The following is a 20,480-nucleotide window of genomic DNA, read 5'->3' on the forward strand; positions in this document are numbered from 1 at the left end:
ATAAATAAATAAATTTAGATACCCGGATGCTAAATGCTCTTTAGCTTGCAATTTCAAAGCGTATTATGGTTCTTTCTATAAATTGTTTTTTTTTTTTTTTTTTTTTTTTTTTTTTTTTTTAAGATGCTAGAATTCAAAAATTTTGAAATCAAACTCTTTACCACCGAAATACTGAAACTATACTAAGGAAAAGGTATCCATTTTCTGTGACTTTCAAGACATTTGCTTGCTGAATATCTAAGATATCATAGAACAAAGTGGTCGGTGCACATGACCCCAGAGAGGGCCTTGGAAACATGTAACTTGGAGAACACGAACCTTAAATCTATTTTATGGTGCGAGTATTTTGTTAAATTTTGGTTAAGACATCATCGTAGGTATTTATGTTTAGGTAAATGAGAGTGGAACACATATGGTAAGTAAACCACAGAGAAAGGACCCTTCTCAATTACCAAGTATATATCCTCGGATTAAAAATCTAATATTCGTTAACCGCATAATAAATGTGAAACGCACAGCGTACGCAATAGGGCGCCCATTTTCTCATCTCGAGGTAGCTCTACCATTTAATATAGGTGTGCCTAAGACTAAAGAAGTGGCAGAAGACATTATTGGGAAGTAAAATCACCGCCTCCACCTTCAAATTTATTGCACCAGTCAGCTTTAAACCTGGATCTAGCATGTTGCAACATTTGTATATACTAAAGTCGGTTAACGGGTGTCCGAGCATTTCTCCATAGATTATTTTAAGAAAACTTTGGTGTTATTTTTGAGAAATATTAAATAAATAAATAGATAACCCTCTATAAAAAAATTACTATTTTCTTCCTCTATAAAAATTTTTTAAAAGTATTTTCTAAACCAATGCCACTAGAGCATCCATTAACCAAAAAAAAAAACCCTCAATATTATCTAATAAACGTATGGGAAAATGTTAAAACTATTTCAAATTTTATCGATACGACAATAAAAGTAATTAATAGATTTCTTTTTTTTTTTGGTAGTGTAATTAATAGATTTCAATAACATAAGAAATAAAGTACTATGGTGTATGGTGCTCCCGTTTTTGAGTAGCAGCCGCGCCTGCGGGGTTTTTGAGTAGCGGGCGCCCCGGGGGGGGGGGGGGGGGTAGATCAGGTAAATTTCTAACCATAGATTTAAAAAAAAAAAAAAAAAATTGTAATTTGATATCACACCAACTTATAAAGCCAATGTGGTAAAATTTGAAGCATCCCTAAGACCCTAACAGGCTAGCACCACTCTAAACTTGTCTAGTGCCTCTCATGCTCCCATCGCAAATAAAGCTCCCACCATATGATATGGCTATGGATGGCAACAGGGCAGAGTTTAGTAGGATCAGGGGTATCCTGTCCCCTCTTCAACGCAAGAAAAACTTGTGTGGGACGGGATAAGGCTATACTGAGGGACGAGGCAGGTTAGAGGTATTTTACTATCACTATCGCTTTGACTTTGACGAATAGCTGTAAGCCTGTAACAGTTATTTCATGGACTGCTTTATTACAACAAGGTATGAAAAAAGCAATCCAGCCAGATCAAGAACAAAACATTGTAACCGGCTAAACAATTTCAATTGCAATATTACATGGAAGCCTATATGGTGACAATACAAAATATGTGGGCTAGTTTCACCATTGACATATCCACCAAGTAAAAAGATGGAAAAAGTAGCGCAGGGAAAAAACAAAACAAAAAAAGAGCCCATCTTTGCAATCACTACTTTAAAGAAAGAGAATTTTTCACCTCAGCAAAAGCTATAATTCCAGCTTTGTCAGGGAAAAACAGATGCTGAACTAATAAAATGCCTAACTCTAGACCTTAGGGTTTCTCATGAAACAGGATGCCCATTCTTCTGTTGCTGAAATAAGGGTAGGCTTTGTGAACCACGAAATAGCTCTTCCTTCAATCGTTTACTAGGAATAGAATTTGACAAACTGGAGAGAATAACCAAATAAGAAACTTAAAGCAGCTTATATGGCTAAAGCATAAATAAACAAAAGTAAGCTCTATTTATTTATTTATATATATATATATATAGCTAAATCATGAATCCACAGAAGTTGCATGATCATTCCAAAAAAAGGGCCATTAAGAAGTGAGCAAAAGTATTTTCCAAAGCAGGCACTAGAATTGTAAACATTCCCAGGGTTAAAGACAATGCCTGAAAACTTGCAATTACAAGTTAGCCTCAAACTTTTGCTCTTGAAACAAATGTACACACAATGAAACAAGATCAAATGTACAGGAAAAAAGATTATTAAATGGCAAATAATACAAAGAACAAAATACATGTGATATAGCCTCAAAGAAGCAGCAGCACCAAAAAGGAAGTGAGGGGGGAAAGCAGCACGACTGTCCAACACCCCAAGAACAATACCAACTCTCAAACATTCTCCATTCTGTTCCTGGCAGTCTTGAAATTATAGTGATGCACCCCCTCAATTTCTGTGCCTTAAAATGGCATCCAGAAAACATGCCCCCACACCCAAAAAAAGATGTATAGAGACCCAAAATAAATGCAGAGGAACCATGCTCTATGAAAGTCCAAGACGGGCCATGGAAACATTATTGAAGAATGAAAAATTAATAGAACATTGCATTAATCCCGTGAAAATAGAGCCTCCATATCTTGAAACACCATTCTACTCTGTCCTCTCTGGAAAGCCCCTAAAAATGGGCAAATCCTTCCCCTCCAGAAAGCCCATCATAATTCGTAAGTACAGATTACCATATTCTATGTTATACATTCCTTAAATACTGTGTTAAAATAAAAGTCAACCAAGCAACTCAATCAACATTGCTTAAAGGAAATCTCTCAAGGAATGGATTCAAATTCACTAAGAGAAAGAACAGAAGGTAATATCATGAATCAGAAGGAAACAACCCCCTCCGGGATACTCCACCACTGGAATTCTCTGTAAGAAATGTGCATGTTCCCCCTCCCACCCTCTCCCTCTCCTTTGTCAAACAAAAATTCTGTGAAAGTAAAATAGAAATAACACTCAACCCTTTTTCAAATGTTACCTTGGAGAATTGGGACGCTTTTGTGCTTGATTTGTTACATTAGAAGTGCTCCGAGGTTCATCTTTAGTAGCCTGAAAATCATTGTCATCAGGTACAGATTATTAAACCAGATCATCCAGGACAAAAAAAAATACATCAAGAACACAAACCACACTATACATCAATGGTTTCTTCTTCTGACAATGAGATTAATTTTATGTTTCAGGCTCTGCACCCAAATAGCACAAGTTGGCCCCACCAAAAGCCAAAAACATAAGACACTATCTAAAACCAAGCAGAATCAATTAATCATAGGACAATAGTGTTATTGAATATTTGATTTTTGGGACACTCGACAAAATGATAAGTCCCACATGGGTGCAGAACAAGTTTCAATACTCAAAAGAAGATAAGAAATAATACTTGCTTAACAGAATAATTTGCAAATTTAAGTGGGTGCATTGATTTTGTTAACAGAGTTTTATATATATATATATATATATTCTTTATTTATGTTCATAATTATACTAGATTTATGTTCATAAAAATGAACACCAAACATAGATAAATATAAATGATAGAAATTAAAAATTCACCAAATCATATTTGTTCATTGTCACCAGACACTACGAATATTCAATTAACTCTTAAGATATAAAAGGAAAATTGCTGAATCAACTACAAGGGAGTACTTGGATAACGGGTAGAAACTAGGGACTGACCACCAAGCCCTTACCTCTTAAATTAGGAAATAATGGAGCCTGGGTAAGGCCACAGTAGCAGACATGAAGCCAGCTCACTCCCCATTCAATGATTTAGCTCTCACATCTTGGTGCAATGCAAAATCCAAAAGGGAGTGGTTTTTCTCTAGATAACCACTACCCCTCATCTGGAAATGTCTTGCCCACATACCCTTTATCCAAGCATCACCTATGTCTTTGAACAAAGAAATCAAATCAAATACGAAAGGCGTCATCAGAAATTCCCACCTCAGACGTGCTTTCTTTAGGCACTCCATCTCTTTGCAGTTCATTCGATCCAGGTCCAGCAATATCCCATATAAATCCATTTTCATTTCCAAGAGAAAGCTTATCAAAATCTCTGTCAACGACCCCAGTACGAGGTGCAATATATGATACATATTTTTCTGCAATTTCATGCACAAAAATTCCATTCAGAAGAATAGCATTGATGATGTCATTATTCAATAACCAGAATCAGCATAAGTGCTACAGAGTGAAAATAGAATATAATTATAATTACCACCAGTTGGTGGCATAATTGTTATGCTCATAAATAACTTCCTCATAGACCAAGTACTATAAGATCACAGGTTTCTTCTGCTTCTCTAATCCCAGATACACCAACAATAAGGGGACCTCCCCTCCCCAAATAGCCTCACATCTAAAAGAACAAGCTACCCTCACCACCCACCACCCAATAAAAAGATTCAACATAGATCCCCTTACCAATCAAGCTGCTCTATCTCACCAATTCACACTTAACATTTGTCTAAGCTCCAGAATACTTAAGGTCACATCAGTTATATGTTAAAAGAAATAATTGTTGAAAAGTATATGTAATACAAAATCAAATCTGTTAAAAAAAGAAATCTTCTGTGGAGAATGATTAAATAAATGGTTTTACCTGCTAAGTTGTGAAGGGCATTCTCAGCAGCTTGTTGATGAGCATCCTTCCTTGTCTTACCCATTCCAACCCCAATCTTCTCACCCGTGAACAAAACCTAAACCAAAAGGCCAACAGAATGAGTGTCCAGCTTTCACAAGTTTAATTTAAATTATAAAAACAGAGAGAGAAGAAGGACTGGGAGAAGCGCAAATAAAAAACATCAGTAGCAGCTTACTTCAACGTAAATAATATACCCAAGAGAATGATAATAAGAAGCTTCATCAGCTTTTAACGTTATGAAAACAAGCAACAAAGCAGTAATGAACATAAGATGATATCTTTTAGCAACAACAACAACAACAACAACAACAACAACAGCCAAAAAAAAAAAAACAAACAAACAAACAAAAGATGATATTATTGGAGGATTCAGACGGGACTAAAGATACAAAATTACTTTCAATAAGGAACCATGGTTTTGCTGACCTCAACAGAAAATTGCAAATCCTTACTGGTACTCACAACAGATCTGAAATCAACCTGCACAGTGGGACAGAATGTGATGAACAGCACAAGGAGACGGGGGTGGGGGGGGCAAGGCATCCCGAGTCAAGTCAAAACACATTTGTACCTTGGTGTCGCATCTCCGTGCAATTTCATGCAGCACTCCAATAGATAAAGGGGAAGGTAGCAGGTTCAATTTTCCAGCATCACTTTGACTTTCTCTGCTATTAGATACCTGATTTTTAGACGCACCAACCTCTGCAAGAAACTTCAATCAGCTAATGGATATACATAAGAGGCATTGGTCTTCATAAACAGCATATCATTCATAAAATTCACAGCAGCAATCTTTTAATACAAGCTTGTCATTAACAGCAAAGGCCAAAAGAATTCTAAAGATCAAATTCACTTTCCATCCCTCTGATTTCAATGCAGTGTAAAATCAAGCGCTATGATAATGCAATACAGAAGCAAGAGACAAGAGTGAGGTTATATAGCATTAAAACAGAGGAAATAATAAACAATTAAAGAAGAGGGAAAACTGAGATATTGTCCATCAAATAAGCTGTTGTCAACAAACTATGCATGTCCCAAAGAAGAAAACAGAAGATGGCGATGTAGGCAATTCTCCCAATTTGTAATAAGGGCAGCTTATGAGGACAATTAACATTGGCACTTTGGAGATTTTTTATTTTCCAATAGTCAAAAGAAAGAATTGGGGTGCATAGTAGGAAAAATTAAAACTAATACATTATGAGGAAGTATCTTGAAAAGAATCATACATGGAGAACCAAATGGGTGCCTTGTTTATTAGACTAGTTTAATAGTTGGAAAAATATTTGAATTTAAAGTTTAGTTGTGAAGATAAATGGACTCATGATTCTGCAAGTTCCCATACCTAATAGCTGACTTGCAGGTGGAGGAATTTGTTTTTGCAAATCATTACCGGCACATGTCTGCATAGAAAGAAGAAGTGATACTTTTAAGTGCTCTCAGTAACCTGTATAAAGGATTGTCAAAACTAGAAAGTAATTTCTAATAAATTTTAAAGAATATTCAGAACAAACCTCTTCAATCTTTTGGGATGTTTGTGAGACTAAACCAGTTGGAGTAGATCCTGGTGTAATAGGAGAAAATGGATTTAGATGGGCACGCTGCTTATCAGGTTTTGATGAATCAGCTTCTTGAACAAATCCCAAGGGTCGATTATTTAACGGTCCTCTACTAATATCATCTTCGACCAACCAGCCTCCTTGCGGCTGCATCAATGATGGTGCTTGTGTAGGTAATCTTGACAAAAGAGGAGGTTCACCTGAGCTTTGATTCCTTGGATCTAGACCATGCTTCATTGTAAGGATTCCTCTCTTCATATCATAATCACGAGTAACTGGTGCTCCAAGCAAACCAGGTTCTACAACATAATTGGAAACAAAATATGTGAAGACAGTAAGTGCACATCTTCGATACTGTGTATCAAACTTTCCAAAACACAGATATATTGAGATATATGAAGAAAATACTTTGAGAAGGCATCAGTGTTCTTGAAGGTGCATGACCAATGACATTCGGTATGATTGCAACAGGTGACTGAGAGGTTTCATATCTTAAGTCAGGATTGTTTGTCAATGAATGAGCACCTGAGTCGTTAACAGACTTCTCATCCTGAGGGGAAGAAAAGAATAGAAAATGTAAAATAAACTATCAAATTCCCATTATGCACAGAAAGAGCAGAGATGGAGACATTTTCATCATAGAAATAACATATTCCAATTAGAAACTCTACCAAATAATTATTATGTACTAATGTTCAATAGAGAAACTTCCGTCATAAAAATAACATCTGTTAATCAGAAACTCTATCAAAATAATTAATTTATACTCACATTGCTAGCATCTCAGAGAATTCACTGATAAAATGATATCTGCTAATATTAAACCTACCATCATGTTTAATCTCTGTTCAACTTCAACACCATTCATTCCTTCACTAATGGGAGCATTGGTATTACCATTTGGTACAAATCCAGCATCCTAAGATTCAGAAACATTTGGTCATAAGAATTTTAGAGAGAGAGAGAGCGAGAGAGAGGAGGATACTGGGTAATGACTAATAGAGCTATAAAAACAAAGAGGCAAAGTTTCATGAGATTCAGAGCAATTCAAATACCTCTGACATCATGTAGTTGCTCACATCAGGAGCAGGGGGTAAATTTACCACCTCATCTTCATAAAAGACTTCAGAGATTCTTCGTAAAAAATTCTCATCAAACTCTCTGGATGCATGGCATTACAAATATAAATTACAACTATAAGCCAATTATCAACAATGATGGTTATATGAACAACTTTGATTGTATAGCAAAACTGCACTTACTTGAAAAAATAACCTCTGACATTGCATGCAACATTTCTTGCTACACAGAGGACTGGCACAGCATGGGCTGTCTATTAAACAAAAAAAAAAATTAGAAATCATAAATAAAAGAAATTAAAAGAACTTAGCTTAAAACATTAGAATATTTAAAAGACATGATTAGTACCTCTGCCTGCGGAGCATAATAAGGAGAGAATGCAGGAACCACGTGAACTCTCGGTTGGTCCTTTTCTTCCCAAACCTTTGAACGGTCATCAATTACCATTGCCATCTTTGGATGGCACATGCCATCATGGAAGACATTTAGCAAAGATTTCCTGGAGCCTGCCAGGTAAGAGACACAGAAAGTATTTCAGAAATTAATTTAGATTTAAAAAGAGAGGACCAAAAAAAAAAAAAACACAAGAGCTGCTATAATGAACACAGAATAACACAACCCTACACTGCAGGTTGAAAATTTGATTGCTAAGTTATAACCTGGTGGATTTTAAATCCATGACCTCAACTTCACACCCATTCTCGGGAGAAGGAAGTGTCATTTGATCTAGAGCTCACTGGCAAAAAATTAGAGTCTTCAAATATTGCAATAAAAACCTAAAAAAACTAAAGAAATCCAACTTAATTAATTTTAGCACAATATGAACTCCAAAATAAACAGAATAGCAAGATTCACTAATTGCAAATCCCAACATGTATTATATAAGCCTGAATTAAGGTCAAAGTATTCTCGAAATTGTAGAATTCTTGCCTGATTTGACACAAACAACACGGTCCATGAGTTGCTTTGAACCTATAAGGTGTGACTCTGGGTCAAGAAGCCTCCACATTTCTAATGCATAATCTCTTTCTGCCATAGTGCACACATAAACTTCAAACCGCTTCCTTCCTTTTGCAGTTAAATAACTTCTCAAATCCTCCCATGCAGGTCGTAATCTCACAAGTACACTGGTATCACGATTCTACACAAAGAAAACAATCATTACGTAGGAAAATAAGAAATTATACTTTACAGAAAGCCCCGATAACTAAACCAATGGGCTCTACACATGTTGCAGAATAACCACCTATCCAGAATTTTATATAATATGTTTAGTAATTAGTATTAGTCCCAGTTACTGCTATGGCAGCTATACCAGATCCCAAGTTGTCTAATAGCAACGAATTCCCCAAAGCTAGAAACCCTACACACATGGTAGGATGGAGTCACCATAAATGCAGTTAGAAACCCTAAAAGTGTTCCATCCAACAAGATGCTAAAGTTTCCTAGATTCTAATGCATCGGCGTGTTGTCCAATGCAGCAACAGTTACTTGCTTTACCACAAACAAATGTTCAAATGAATAGCTATCAATTGGTGCACGTGGACAACAACAGCGAGTGTTTAAGCATTTTTTTTTTTTTTATCAGTCTGGAATCCACAGCCTCACCCTCCATCCCATTATTATGGGAGAAGAAAGTTCCACTTGAGCTATGGTTCATTGAGCCATTTAACTCATCAGCTAGCGCAGTTTATAATGCATATGAATTTACTACAACAATCTTGAAATTTCCTTTTGTATGCATTATCAATCATTATTATCTATCTACTCCATCTATATAAAATCCAAAGAGTGCATGGCATCAAATAGATCCTCTAACCTCGGGATTGATACGAGTAAGGACAATATTCTTATCTTGCAATCTAATCACAGGCCGAACAATTCTCTCGCTGCTATCAGGAAGCCGCGGAACCTCCTCCATTTGAACCTTCAAAACCTTCCCATTGGCCTCCACCACGCAATCGTTCTCCGCATACTGCTTCAACAGACTTCGGTCGTCAAAATACCGCTTCATCTCCGCAGTCATTCCCAAGGCACGTACAGAATCAGTCTCCCGCGCAACCCAAGATCTAAGAGCCTCGATTCTGTCCTCGAATGACTTCATTGTATTCGCCACGATAAGAGTCTCGTCGAGATCAAACACGATCGCTAGACACCGCGGATTCAACATCCCTAGGCTCGAATTATACAGACCAATAGGAACCGAATAGCACCAAAAGCACGGAAACTTCTGTTGCTTAGTCGGCATTGCCACTAAATGAATCTCTTCTTCTCCGATCACTACCACCGCAGTCTACATAGCCAAATCAAACAAATTCGCATCCTCAATTTAATTTCCAATTCAAAAATTATTATAAAAATAAAAATAAAAATAAAAAAAAACCACAAATATTAATTTCATTTCCAATTTTCATGGTTTCTTCTTTAATTAACAAAGCAACGCTCAAAAAATCTGATAGAAAATTTAAAAAATCTATAAATTAATTTCCAGCTGTCATAGTTTCCACTTCTACACAATTGAAGTGTATAATTACTAATCTAATTCCCGAAAAAATTGCTACATTCTCTGAAAGAAAAGGAAATTTTGAGAATCAAGAAAACGAAGAGCGATTGAGAGTGAGACCTTGAATTCGCGGAAACACAACGCGTGGAGTTGGATCAAATGAGACTGCTGTTCGAGCGGCAAGGACGACGAAAACGGCGGCGACGACGACGGCGAAGACTCGAGCTTGCAACGAACTGAGAATGAAGAAATCGTTTGGAGAATAGCGAGTGGAGTACACCGTTCGCTTTGTGGAGATATGTGGTGGATTCGAATCTCGTTGTTTGGGAACTGGAAATTCTGGTCCGGGATAGGGATAGTGTCTAGCTCACCCAAACACAGGTCACCGTGATAAACCACGGATTTAAACCCTAAACGACTCATTTAAAATTCTGATTCCGTAACGAAACGCAAATGTCTGTGAAAATGAGGTGTAGCTTTGTAAAATTTGAAAGAAAGAAAGAAAAAAAAAAAAAAAAATCGTTAGCCTCTCTATTTTCTGAGAGTCCCTTCACTCTCTCTCTCTCTCTCTCTCTCTCTCTTTTTTCTCTCTCTCTCACTCTAGGAGCTTACCGTTTCAAACAGAGGTAAGGACTTCTGTATTTATAGGCGGAAAGGGCTGGATAAGTTTATGACATTGGTCTTTTGGTGAAATTACGAAAATGCCTACTGGTCCTAACCAATAGTTGTTTGCCAGCAAGGATTTTGAGAACAAACGCATTTTAAGGACAGCGGGGAGCAAAATATTCAGGCGCAGGACAAAAATGAAAATCACTCCCAGTATATAACTTGTGAAGGGAAGAATGGGCATGCTCTTCGCCGGATAATGGGACTTTTGTCTACGTGTCATTCAATTGAGGTGGTTGATTTTGAGGAGCGGTCTATAACCGTCTGATCCATTGGTGGCTGAATTTTTTTTTTTTTTTTTTGAGAAAGTAGCTTAATCTTAAAATCCACAGAAACTGTCTGATACGTGCATTTAAATAACGGTTTTTAGTTTTTCTGAAAGTACGTATAAGTAAAAAAGTGTCTGAAAATAAGTGTAATGTTATTTAAAAATTGAAAATATGTTTTTAAACTTATATACCAAACAGACCCTTTATTATTTTTTTATTTGAGTGAAATGGAATCATTATTACTAATTCATTAGAGAGTATTTTCAGGAATGCAATTAAAAAGTTGAAAAAATATTTAACTATTAAAAATTATTTTATACCGAACCAAACACCGTCTATATGTTTAACAACAAATATATATTAAGACTACCGTTATTACAGATGTAAGAAGTATTTTTTTTAATAAAAAAAGTAAATAGTTCGTGGTGTGTCTATCTTATGCTTAACGCTTTATTTGTTTAGAAGTAAAATATATTACATGTTGTTGTTAGGATTAGTGCCCTTAAATCCTATTGTATGATGCTATGTATGATATTATGTATGACTTAATATTGTAATTGATAAAGTTATTTTATTATTATCTAAAATAATGGTAACATGAATATTTGGACATTATCATCTAGTTCATGAGATGCATAATATGTAATTTATGTGAAAAGTCACAGAAAATATAAATCATAAGTTCTTTGTAAACTCAGAATTATAGTTCGTAGTCGGTGATGAAATTGGGCATTTCATCTACGAAGCCTATAACATATTAACTAAGATAATTTGTCTTGATCATTGAAGTGGTGACTTCTAATTGATATGTTGATATGTTTTATGAGTTAAAACATATTGAATTGGGCCGCTGTGAGATTTATTATTCTCTTAATGACTGTCAAATGAATAATAAATCTCACGACTTCTATTTGCATGAACTCTTAATCCCGAAATAATAATGAACTTAATCATGAGGTATATGTTGTTTTGATATATTAGGAGTGAGATCTAAAATAACGGTCAAAACCTTAGTATGTTGGGCAGCCACATTTAGTGTTGATGGAACATATATTCTCAATATGGAATTCATAGTCTCTTAGCGGAGATACAAAATATTCCCTTGAAATAAGTTTAATGAGTTTGTTATTCAGAATGTTAGGTCTAATACTTTAGTAACTATTTACTAAAGTATATATTTATGAAATCCAATTTCATAAATATATGATGAATAACTTAAAGGATTAAACCGGATACTTAAAGATTAAGATGTAGTAATTTACAAAGTGGTAGTCTATATTCATGACTTTGTATTACTACGAATATTTTATAAAGGGGTTGCATGTACAATAAAGTCTTAGGATATAATTTATTAATAAGACCTAGAGTGCAATTACATTTATATAGTGATATTAAATATAATTAATGGAAATTTTGGACTTGTCAACAGTTGACAGAAAAGCCCAAGGCCCAAGGCCCATTGGAGTTAGTGTCTTATTTGTTCCCTTTTGGTCCCACTCCAAGCCACATATTAAAACCCGATTGAAAATGCCCAAAAGACTAGCCCAATTAGATAATCAATTATAAGAAGAGAAGCATACATAATTTTTGTAAGAACATGAAATGGTGTATATGAGTGTTGGATACTCTCTCATTCTCTTTTGAACAAATTCATAGAAATTGATTGAGAAACCAGACTTCTTGGGCATTAGTAGAATTGGAGTGAAAACTAAAGGTGTTCTCAAGAACTTCCAATCTTTGGTTTTTGAATTTCACCACACCAAGGTACACTCTCTTATTCTTATATTATGAAATTTACATAAAATATGTTATCAATAACGAATGAAGTAGATTCGTTATTTTTCTGCTGCGTATATGCATATTTCCATCAGTTGTGGGGAGTAGAAGAATCCCTGTCCAGGCCTTAAGCCCAATAATGGATTGGGCCACGGGAGCGAATAACGAATGAAGTAGATCAGTTATTTTCCCGCTGCGTATGCATATTTCCATCAATTGTGGGGAGTAGAAGAATCCCTGTCCAGGCCTTAAGCCCAATAATGGATTGAGCCACGGGAGCAAATAACGAATGAAGTAGATCCGTTATTTTTCCGCTGCGTATGCATATTTCCATCAATTGTGGGGAGTAGAAGAATCCCCGTCCAGGCCTTAAGCCCAATAATGGATTGGGCCACGGGAGCGAACTGTGCCAAGCCTGTATGCTTGAAGGAAGTCCCAGAGGGCAACGAGTTGTGAGAAAGAGGAAGCTAAACCATCCCCCACACCTAAGAAAGGAAAACACCACAGGAAAACGGTTCCCATGGAGAAGGTGAGGGACAAACCTTACTTGAAGCGAGGTGCATGGATGATTCACATGTAGCTCCCAGACGATGCCCAGGACCGTGGGAAACTTCCAGAACATGCAAGAAAGTTCAAGATTTTTACCTCCACATCAATTTGGGAGCCCTTACCTAACCTCTACCGCATTAAATACATCTGAGACAACCTGAACAAATAAAATATCCCCCAAAAGACAAAGCTCAAGGATAAGGGAGGAGAGGAAACAAAAAAAGTAAGGAAAAATATCCCTGAGTGTTTAGCTGGCAATAGGACAATTGTAGGGATAAGAATGAGAAGTGTGCCTATAAATAAGGAGGAAGAAGCAGAATTGAGGAGGTTCCTTTTGGTCTGGAAAGAAAAAAGAAGTTAGACAACCTAAGAGAAAGAAAGAGAATGTATAACACCATGGGGACAAGTGAGGAACCAAGATGTAATACTTGTAATACCATGGTAACATGTATTTTGTCAATGAAGTCAATTGCTTGAGTTTCCTATTGTAGAGTGTTTATTCTCAGTCGTTCAATTATAAATAGATTGTGTGAGACTTGTTAGCTGTAATCCATGGAGGTCTATAGGGACCAGTTTTTGTCTGCCCACACATGTAAAATATTTTTAGATGTTTAGTGTGACATTTGAAAAATTTCAAGCATAGGTTACCAAAACTGGTAGCTTAGCCATTGGTGCCTTTCGTGACTAAACTGTTGTAGTGGCATTAGTCGACTCCAATGACTTTATCATTGGCACCTATCTTCAGAGTTGCAACCACAACAACCTGATTGTTAACATCGGCTACTCAGCGCACTAGATGACGACCTAGCCAACAAATGAGGTGAGTAGGCTCACTATGTGTTTTTGTAAAATGTTTACCAAGTTTTTAAAAGTAAAACGTTTTACAAATTTTTATAAAATATTTTACAGTCAATGAAAAATATTTTACTAGCTTAACCATGTTTTTTTTTTTATAAAAAGTTTAATTGCATTTTAAATGTAAACAAACACCTGAAAAATGTGGATATATTTTACTTTAAAACAAATGGAGCGTAATCTCATTCCTTCTCACTTAAGTATGTGTGTGTTTGTTTCGAAAGTAATGATAATAAAGAAATAAAGTTCCCAAAAAATAGAAAAGTATATAGAGGTTTTCTATTCATAAATTATATAGAATTATTTCTCTGAATAAAAAAGTATGTGAAGTTATAAGTATAGTCTAAAACCTACCTATTAGATAAAATTAAGCAAATTAAGAGAGAGAGAGAGAGAGAGAGAGCTTTTGTGGTGCAATGCTTGTTAGTTAATCATTTTTTTTTTAGTGAGTTTTAATATATGACGTCAATTTCTGATAATAACTCTTTATCATTAGACAAAAATACCAATTGATTTTTTGTGTAGCCGATGATTGAATCCTAAATTTCTTATTCAATTATCAAAAACTTTACCAGTTAAGCTAACTAGAATCTAAACCTAATGCTTATTGTAGTTTGTAAAAACCATTTACAATGATGATATAGAAAAAATGTGTATTTTTTATTTTTTATTTTAAATTTTCGAGGAGATTCATCTCCTAATAAACTCCACAAAATGAGACACATGTCATATTTTAAGACATTTAATAGGGTGTAAGGAATGGACAAACTTATAGACAAGGAAACAGAAATGTATATAACTATATATGTGTTGGTAATTGACAAACTTATCTAGAAAATGATCTCATTCATTTGAAATAGATGTATAATAATAGTGTTTTTTTTTTAGACAATTACAAGTTGTTAATCTCATAATTCAAACATTTTCTCCTGAACCTAGGGCTCGTTTGGTAATATAATTCTAGTAATGTTGTTTGTATTATTTGGAAATACGTGTGAGTGAAAAAATATGTAAAAATACATATAATATTATTTAAAAACTGAAAACATATATTTAAACACATGTACCAAATGATCACTATTGCTTTTAACAATTAATTTACCAAACTCTTAACAAAATAATAAAAATATGATAAAATAATTTTGATAACATTTTTCATAAGAGCATCTCCAATAGCCTCTTCAAATTTTTGGCTGTTTGGAGAGTGAACAATGTATTTTACCTTTTATCTACTTACTTTTTCAAATACACTTTTCAACAGATTCTTTATCATTTTCTCCATTTCATTTAAATATTAATTTATCATTCATTCTTTATTCATTTTTTAACAACTACACATCTTCCAACATTTTTTTATTCAATACCTTATTATTATAATAAAAAAAATATTTAAAGAATGGAAAGTAGCTCATCAGACTTGATTAGTTACTGTTTATGTGGAAAAAAAAAAAAATCAGTATATAATGAGGCTGTTGGAGGACTTTTTTGGTGTGTTTGCTCTCCAAGCTTTAAAAAGCGCTTTGGAGATGCTTTAATAGTTTAACTGTTTTTTACCTACCGATATGATTCTACATTCGAATATTTAACAGTCACATGATCACGTCAACCATCACATAAGGGCGGACCCACCAGTCAAATTCAGATGGGACCTGTCGACCGCCATTTCAAAATCAAATCAAAAATTAAAATCAATACACGTATTATTATTAGAAAACTCCTGCGATCACACACGAATATTTACTCCACTTGCAGTGTATCACTTTCAAAAACAATAACAACACCCGCCGTCACGCAATTGATTAACATTTCCAGGTGGTGGGTCACAAAAGTTGCACTGTCCACCACAGTCAAGCTCACCCACACTCAACCTCACAGTCACATTACACGTGTCAATATATCATTGGATGTCAACTCAGGCAATCGAATTTCATTTATGTTGGCTTCTAGAGCATTTGCATGTGCAAAAAGTGTTCTTTATTTTTTCCCATTTTGCATTCTCACTTTCTTTTTTAGTGAAGACTATATACTCCGGGTGTATGGTATATGCGTTTGAAAATATATGTTTTATTGTTTGAAAACATGTGTAAAAATACGTATGAGTAAAAAAGTGTAAAAATACATGTAATTTTATTTAAAAACTGAAAACATGTGTTAGAATTTATCTACCAAACTACTCCTCACTTTCTAAAACATTATATATCAATTATATATTTTACACATTTTAAAATTTTTTTTATCTATTTTACACTGTATATTATTAAAATATCAAAATTTTAGATTTTTTAAAATTATTTATTTTTTCACATATAACAATCATTATCCACTAATTTACATAATTATACATTAATGATGGATAATTAAATAAAAAATATGAGGTAAAAATCAATTAATATATTAGTCTAACGATGAAAGGTGACTAACGGAATAAATGTCCTAAGATGAAACTGTGTAAATTATACCCATTTTTATACTAAATAGGTGTAAATGCTGTTATTGTGGAGCTTGTAACACGGTGCTGATTCCCTCACAGCCGTGCGATCTTGTTTAAAAGAAAATGGTACGGAAACTTTGATGATCTGTTAAATTCACCGAAACCTTCGGGCTAAGCTAACGAGTTGAGTGAGTCAGAGAGAGAGAGAGTATCAAAAGCCATGTCAGCATTTACCGGGCCGACCCGACCGTTTGACGACGATGGATACACAGGCTACGATCCACGCCTCGCGTCGCAGCGATTCGAATCGTTCTCGAACTTCGACGCCGACTCGGTCAAGGACTCGGCCGGAGACTCGCCCTCGCCACCGATCTTCGCCAGCCAGTCTTTCGTCGCCGGCGACGTAGACGACGTGTTCTCTACACAAACGGTGCCGGAGACTCCGTCTCCGCCGCCGATCTATAGCGGAGGATTCTCTGATTTCTCGCCGGAGCAGAACGGAAAGGACTTTGATGGAGGTTTTGGCGGATCGGACGGCCCGATCTTGCCTCCGCCGTCGGAGATGCAGTCGGAGGAGGGCTTTGCTCTGAGAGAGTGGCGCCGGTGAGTCCGCCATCTCAGTATTCAGATACTTCTAACTTCATCTCTGTAATTCAGATTAGAATTTAAATTTTTCTCTAATTTTAATATAAGCTCAATTATCGTTATTATACTATTTGCTCAGTAAAATCAAATAGCTATGAACTTCTAACTTCGTCTCTGTAATTCAGATTAGATTTTGATTTTTCTCTAATTTTAATAAATTTTTCCTATAAATTTAAAATTTTGAGCTCAAAATATCATTATTATTAATTTCTTAGTAATATGGACTATCTTCTAAGTTCTAACTTCTTCGAAATTCAGATCAGAATAGAATTTTCATAATTTTTAATAATTTTTTTTTAAAATTTAAAATCATGAGCTTCAATTATCATCATCATAGAGATATGCGGTGAATGATCTGATGGTTGGGGTTATAATGAGTGAAATTTTGTGGATGAATCTGTGCAGAGAGAACGCAATTCGATTGGAAGAGAAGGAGAAGAAGGAGAAAGAGATGTTGAATCAGATAATTGAGGAAGCTGAGGATTACAAAATCGAGTTCTATAGGAAGCGCACGGTTGCTGTTGAGAACAACAAAGCTTCTAATAGGGAGAAGGAGAAGGTGAGTGGCTCAAATGTAAAAAAAAAAAAAAAAAAAAAAAAAAAAAAAAAAAAAAAACATTGCTAATATAGTCATATAAAGATTATGGGCCATTTCTTACTATATAATAAGCCTTGAGATTGATATTTAAAACCTTAAAACATGAATTTTAAATGCCAATTATGGATCTCTTAGGGAAAGTATTAACCCCCCACGAGGGTACCTGGTGGTGGGCTCATTGGTCTGGGAGGTGACGTAAACTTGGAGCTCTCGAGTTCAATCTACCTCACTATCAGTCCATGGGGATTCCGGGGTGTCTATATATATAGGAGCTATGGTATATAAAACAAGGGTCCTTCTGCGGCACCTTCAATGTTTTTAATGTGACTTGAGTTACTAAAAAACGTGACAAATTTACTGTCATGTTATTGTTTCTCTAAAATCACTTTAAAAAAATAAAAAATAAAAAAAATAAAAGAGCTATCATGTGATATGGCAAAACCTACCATTAGGTTTGACATACATGCAGAAAAAACAGTAATTATTAGAAATTTGTGGATTTATTGCTCAATGTAACGTGAGTTACCAATGGATGTGACAAATTTTCTCTAGTGTGTAATTTTTGTTACTAGTAAAGGAGTCTTACCCACGGCAAGTGTAGGTGTGGTAAGACTTCCCATAAAACCAGGAGTGTCATGTTGTATAGTAGGCAATTTTGAAAAAATCTGGACAAGGCTAAATATGCATGTTTTTTAGGATTTTGAGATGTAGAAATTTGTGTTTGAATGTTTGTTTGCATAAGAAAGGAAGATTAAAAGTAAAGAAATTTATATATATATTTCATAAAGTTTTCTTGAAAAAATAAAGGTCTGACATTGTTTTGGCTCTGCTCATATCTTAGTTCAATTAAAGGGATTTGTTTAATAATTCAACTAAAGCAGCTAATGAGCTCTGGCTCAATTGGGATCATGCTATTGAGGAGCTCATGAATTCAATTTTATAGCTTTTTGTATAGCATTATGGGGCTCTATTCCGTGAAATTCACACTTTTTTTTTTTCTTTTTTGGCTGTTGTGGAAAAGCACAGATTAGGAGATATTTTAAGGAATCATATGCCCTGGAGGGTTACCTTTGTCTTATAAGATGATGATGTTGATGTTGAAGTTGATGTTAGAGTCACTAAATTATTGACATCAATGTCAAAGGCATATGTGTTGAGCTAATTGGAAAATGCAGTTTATGGTCTTGATCTACATTGTTGATTTGACTTTTAGTGGGATGTCATCATGTCATCCTTAAAATTAAATTTTCTTGGTAGTTGGTATGTCATAATAAATGGGGAGGGTGTAGGTCCTAATAAGTAAACATCGGTTGAGTTTGTTGAGATCATATAAATAAAAAATCCTTCGTAAGTGGATTGCATGAGTGGATTCTGCACAATTACATGCTGAAAGTTTCAAGTAAGGTCCTATTAACTTGTCTTACTTGTGGGTCACCATGGATTTATTGTTCATGCAGGTGTAAGTATTAACTGATGAAGGGATGATTAGCATACATTAGTAAGGATTAGAAACATGCTACGTTTAGTAATAAGTAGAATAGCAGCACCAGGAGGGAGAGAGAGAGATTTTATAAAAGAATGAATGGTGATCTTTTAGGAAACTTGCGGAGTTCCTAATCATTTAGTCAGACTCATTAGTAACCTTCATTTAAATATTTAGATGAATTTTTTAATAAATGCAGGTTGTATAGGATGCGCTATCATAAAGACTCATATCTGACAATTATAGAATACAAGAGAAAATAAAAAGAAAAGAAAGGCAGGTAAACTAGTTATATTTCCATGAATATATGGAACCATATTGCTATCCTGTCAAATATAGTGTATTAAGAATATTCAACTGCCAATGAACTCTGCCTCAAATGACACTTCCTCCTCTCTCATAAGTTCAACATATTATATGCCCACAAGGTACTTGTGTAACTTACTAATGACAGAAAAAATGTTTTAAGAATATTCAATTACCTTATACTGTAAGCCAACTTACAAATAATTTTATTCAATTTGGATGTGATATGTCAGCTATTTTTGGCAAATCGGGAGAAGTTCCATGCCGAAGCAGAGAAGAATTACTGGAAGGCAATTGGAGAGCTTATCCCCCATGAGGTGGTGGCAATAGAGAAAAAGGGGAAGAAGGACAAAGAGAAGAATCCTTCTATAGTTGTGATCCAGGGGCCCAAACCTGGGAAGCCAACTGATCTCTCAAGAATGCGTCATATACTTCTGAAGCTCAAGCACAATCCTCCTCCCCATATGAAGCCCAAACCACCACCATCATCAGAGCCTAAAAATGATGCTAAAACCATTCCTCCTGCTGCTGGCAGTTCTAGCATTGCTCCTCCCAAGGCTGCAACTGCTGCAACCCCCAAGGTTGTAGCTGCCGCTTGAGATTGAACCAACTGTTTGCTTGGTCTGTTTATGTATCTGAAAAGCAAGTAGCTGTGAGTCAGAGATGCTGAATTTGTATGATACTTGACAGTTATGATGTGGAAGTGAGTCATTATGTGCATGGTAGTTTAGGTGTGTAGCATATGTATTATATATATATATATATATATATATATGTATATGTAGAAAGGTTTCTATTTCATACTTTCATGTATCGATTTTGGTTGTTATTTACATGTTTTGGTGTGGTATTGCCCTTTGAATTTATTGTTACCTTTTGTGTCGGGTGGGCAGGCGTGGATTTCTTGCTCCATTGTTGTCTTTACCTGGCTGAGGTTTTGCCTAAGCTCCTGTACAATAATGGGGCAGTTAACAGGTCTTGTCAGCAGGTGCTTGGACCTTTCAACCAGGCCCCCCCAACCCCTCAGTAGTTGCATGTTCCATCTAAAAAGGT

The 20,480-nt window shown here is 35.2% G+C and overlaps 2 protein-coding genes across 3 annotated transcripts; one reads left to right on the top strand and one right to left on the bottom strand.

Moving 5' to 3' along the window:
- Positions 1 to 1,567: 1,567 nt before the first annotated feature.
- LOC126692345 (RNA polymerase II C-terminal domain phosphatase-like 2) lies at positions 1,568 to 10,440 on the bottom strand. Of its 2 annotated transcripts, none has more exons than XM_050387926.1 (16): positions 9,970 to 10,440; positions 9,166 to 9,639; positions 8,277 to 8,487; positions 7,695 to 7,852; positions 7,529 to 7,599; positions 7,322 to 7,427; positions 7,096 to 7,185; positions 6,675 to 6,816; positions 6,222 to 6,565; positions 6,053 to 6,110; positions 5,282 to 5,412; positions 5,137 to 5,190; positions 4,669 to 4,765; positions 4,011 to 4,168; positions 3,043 to 3,113; positions 1,568 to 1,952 (listed from the first exon to the last, which is right to left on the bottom strand). In XM_050387926.1, exons 1-16 carry the CDS (start codon positions 10,270 to 10,272, stop codon positions 1,847 to 1,849), a joined length of 2,574 nt encoding a protein of 857 aa, XP_050243883.1. In that variant the 5' UTR covers positions 10,273 to 10,440; the 3' UTR covers positions 1,568 to 1,846. The 2 variants fall into 2 exon arrangements, 1 of the variants encoding a protein (XP_050243883.1); XR_007644998.1 differs by having other exon boundaries at positions 1,867 to 1,952; positions 3,758 to 4,168.
- A 6,042-nt stretch (positions 10,441 to 16,482) lies between these two features.
- Positions 16,483 to 20,289, top strand: LOC126692347 (clathrin light chain 2-like). Its single transcript, XM_050387927.1, has 3 exons — positions 16,483 to 16,998; positions 17,446 to 17,599; positions 19,661 to 20,289. Exons 1-3 carry the CDS (start codon positions 16,616 to 16,618, stop codon positions 20,024 to 20,026), a joined length of 903 nt encoding a protein of 300 aa, XP_050243884.1. The 5' UTR covers positions 16,483 to 16,615; the 3' UTR covers positions 20,027 to 20,289.
- The last annotated feature ends 191 nt before the right edge of the window (positions 20,290 to 20,480 follow it).

The sequence above is a fragment of the Quercus robur genome, chromosome 7 (genome assembly GCF_932294415.1).
Source record: "Quercus robur chromosome 7, dhQueRobu3.1, whole genome shotgun sequence".
NCBI classification, from domain to species: domain Eukaryota; kingdom Viridiplantae; phylum Streptophyta; class Magnoliopsida; order Fagales; family Fagaceae; genus Quercus; species Quercus robur.